A 3,961-nucleotide genomic window follows, 5' to 3' on the forward strand; every position below is an offset into this window, starting at 1 on the left:
GCGCCCGGCCTGGCAAATTGATGTTCTAATGCTTTATTTTCTGTTTGGACTTGGCTTTCTCAGTCCCAACCTAGAATCCCTGGATCCTGCCCCATTTGAAAGTGGGATGAAGCAAGTTTCAAGTTTCCTGGGGAAGAGATGGTTTGCTCAGAATTTAAGCCTATATTAACTGAGTTTACAGAAGTAACTGGATTTACTTATCACTTTAATATTTAATTTTTCATTGCTCCTATGAGCATTCATGAATAATATGCAGTTTATTTGGATTCTCTTAATTATCATACTAATGTAGTGTTTGGTGAAACTAAACATCTTCAAATCAAAGTAAAACACAATTTAAAAAACATGATTTTACTATTTCTGCAATTTGGCTGTTAGCTGAGAATTCAAACTCAGTCCATGAAAGATGTTCATTTCCTTCATCTCAGATTATCCTTTCTGAACATGTATCCATTAAACTCTCCCTTTAAAATATTTACTAACTATGCAAATGATTTCAGGCAGGATTTTACATACTAACAAGGTATTTGCTGCCAAGGAGCTCCTACACTCACAGATGAAGACAGGCCAGGCAAATCTAAGAGCTTCTGAGATAATCATGGAATTAGAAAGGAAACTAAATTAGATATAGGAGGCAAGGTGCAGGAAAATAAAGTGAAGAGGCATTTCTCTACCATTTTATAAGAGAGCTGAGGTTCACGTTGCACTTACATTGGTTGCCTCTAGACGTGAAGGACCTGGGTTTCAGTCGCTGTTCAAGGGAGAATGGGTATCTGTTTTCATTTGGAACCAAACAGACAAATGTTCTTTCAGCTACCTTATCAGACTCACAAAGACAGCCCCTCAGCTCTCCACTGAAGAACTCATCTCTCTTGGAGAGAAAATGGTGATGGCTTTGACTACCTGCTGCACGCTAAGTGAAGAGTTTGCCTGTGTTGATAATTTGGTGAGTATGGCCTGTATACTCATTCTTAAAAAAAAAAGGATATTTGCTCTCCCTGATTTATAGTGATTATCTGCCTTCCTCATTTTGTTCTATTCAATATTGTCAAGCAAGGGATGTCAAGTTTTCCTTTTGGCTTTATGAAAACCCTAAGAAACAAAAGAGAATGTCTTAAATATTTTGTGGAGGGTTCTCCAAGTTATCTTCGTCATTTCTTATTTATATTAGAAGTGATTTGTTTTGTCAGCATCCATTTATGCTAAAAGAAAAATAGAAGTGATTTGTTAGGGCAAATGATTTAGGAATCACAATATTGTTTTAAAATGACACAGGAAACTTTATAATTTTAAGTAATGTTGCAAATTCTCCCTCTTGTCCAGAGAGAGAGTTCAGTAAGAAAATTGTTTTTTCTTCCAGCAATCAGATGTTGAGTGTATCTCTTTGGGGCTGGGTGGAGAGTACTCTGGAGGACATCCCAGGACAGGAATAAACCTAAGGGACCACAGTGCTTGGTTGCTACTTTCAGTTGGCTGTTTGCAGCTCTCTGATCACAATTGTCCATGTATATGTTACCAAGAAACTCGTCTGTAGGCATCTAAATTGCCATGGCTTGAATTTTGGCCATAAGGCCATTTGGGACCCTAGCTTCTACTTTTCTTTGTACATAGTGGTATGTTATGAATGCATGTGTCTTTCTGAGTAAGGTTAATAGTGATCTTAGGACAATCTAACTCTTCATATAACTATATTTTTCAACACTCCATTCAAGTTTTAAAATCATATCTGGGTTCCAACTCTCATTGGTACAGGTGGATTTAGTTCTTGGAGAGTTATGTGGAATAAATGAAAATCGAACCATCAACCCTGCTGTGGACCACTGTTGTAAAACAAATTTTGCCTTCAGAAGGCACTGCTTTGAGGGTCTGAAAGCTGATAAAACATATATACCTCCACCTACCACTAAAGATTTATTTACATTTAACGCAGACTTGTGTCAGGCTCAGGATGAGGAACTTCAGAGAAAGAAAGACAGGTACAAATATTCTCTTCCATTCCTCTTTTTCTTTAGCCTGGAGACACACCATGCATTAATGAGAAGGTTTATTGTGATAGATATGTGTTTTTGGTACCATAATCCTGTTCCTTCCACCAAATTATCCACTCTCTCCTATTCAGAAAAACACCAGTGCGTATTTATTGGCATCGTTTATAAATAAAGACCCAGTTTGTCTTTTCCTTTGAAAGAGATGTGGAGTGCCCACTAGACTACAATGTGAAAAGATGAGTTAGCGTAGCCAGCAAAAAGGCTCAGAGGCAGATTCATAACAAACTGGATTTTCCTGAGAGAATGCTCTGAGAATCTCACTCAATGTTTGAAAAAAGGAAAGGCCCAAAGGGACAGGAGTTTTCCTTTCATTCCCTCAGGTGATGCTTTCAATGCCAAGAAATAAGACCCGTTTCTTGGATTTAGACAGTGTCTGAATAAAGTGCAGTGGAAAAAACATTCAGCTACTAAAGAAGGGGGTTTGGAGGTTGTTTTAGACAAAAATTTTCTAGAGAGATCAAATGTATAGTTATGTATTCTATAATACTTTATATAATAAAGTCCTGTTATATGTTCTCTTTTTTTCATGGAACAATACTCTATGTGCAATATTCACAGTGTAATACACTTTCATATTTTCTAGCCCATCCTATTCTAGTCTGCTATACTTTATTCTTTTAACTATTCCATTTTCATTTTAAAAATGAAAGTGACAAAGTGTTAAATGTTGTTAATCCTTAAATCTAGAGGATGGGTATTTAGGACTTATTAAATTAGTCTCTCTACTGTTGTGCATGAAAAATTTTTATTACTGTAAAAATTACTCTAATATTGTCCTTTTGAGACCCACCAATGGTTGCAACCTGTAGTTTGGAAAATAGTGGAATTCTAGAAGTTACTAGAAGTTAAGGAAATCACTATTGTCTGTGGCAGTTGTCACACTTAGTTGTAATAGATTATTCTTCTTTTTTGAATTGCTTCTTTTATATATTTTTTATTGACATATAATAGTTGCACATATTTTTGGGATACATGTGATATTTTGATACCTGTATACAATGTGTAATGATCAGGGTAATTGGGATATTTATCACCTAAAACATTTATCTTTTCGTTGTTTGGGAACATTACAATTCTTCTCTTCTAGCTATTTTGAAATATACAATAGATTATTGTCAATGATACTTTTTATACTGTACTATTGAATACTAGAACTTACACTTTCTATTTAACTGATTTTTGTATGCCTTATCCAACTTCTCATCACACTTTTTATATTATTTTGTCTGTCATTACACGACTTTCCAAAGAATGTTTCAATGGAATCCATTCTATATGTTTAATAAGAAAGTTTCAGAAGAGTCTTTCAAAAGTGAAATATTTTAACTCTTTGCACTCATCCAAGTTGAGACCTCACGACATGTGATTCTATGACAAGCATTTTGGAGAAGAGGTGCTTTCAGGAAGAAATCTTTAATTAATTCTATTTGATATCTTTGGGCCACAGGTTTCTTGTCAACTTAGTGAAGCTGAAGCGTGAACTCACAGATGAGGAGCTGCAGTCTTTGTTCACGAGTTTTGCTAATGCCGTGGAGAAGTGCTGCAGTGCAGAGGGCCCTGAAGCCTGCTTTAATGAAGAGGTAGTTATATTTCATTTCTACTGAAATCCAACTGGTATTCCTGGTCAAATAGAACCCTGTAGGATTCTGCTTTCTCTCTGCAATGGCTATGAGGTCTGTGTTTGAGAGTATGATTGCTGCAAAACTAATATACAGACGTCTCTCTGAAACTGGCTTTAGGCTCTGTCTCTTTGGTATAAGAAAAGCTATCAGGAAAACCTGGGTTCTAATTCTGCCAGGGCTGAATTTTTTTTTTTTCTTTTTTTTTTTTGAGACAGAGTCTCACTGTGTTGCCTGGACTAGAGTGCCGTGGCGTCATCCTAGCTCACAGCAACCTCAAACTCCTGGGCTCAA

At 36.2% G+C, this 3,961-nt stretch overlaps 1 protein-coding gene across 1 annotated transcript in view; it reads left to right on the plus strand.

Annotated features, from left to right (window-relative positions):
- AFM (afamin) overlaps positions 1-3,961 on the plus strand; it is a 32,576-nt gene that overhangs the window by 17,792 nt on the left and 10,823 nt on the right. The window contains exons 10-12 of the mRNA XM_012659840.1: positions 663-946; positions 1,753-1,976; positions 3,496-3,628. Coding sequence (XP_012515294.1) covers positions 663-946; positions 1,753-1,976; positions 3,496-3,628 — 641 coding nt within the window. The remainder of the gene's footprint in view (positions 1-662; positions 947-1,752; positions 1,977-3,495; positions 3,629-3,961) is intronic.

This window comes from Propithecus coquereli, unplaced genomic scaffold, assembly GCF_000956105.1.
Source record: "Propithecus coquereli isolate 6110/MARCELLA unplaced genomic scaffold, Pcoq_1.0 Scaffold64, whole genome shotgun sequence".
NCBI lineage: Eukaryota > Metazoa > Chordata > Mammalia > Primates > Indriidae > Propithecus > Propithecus coquereli.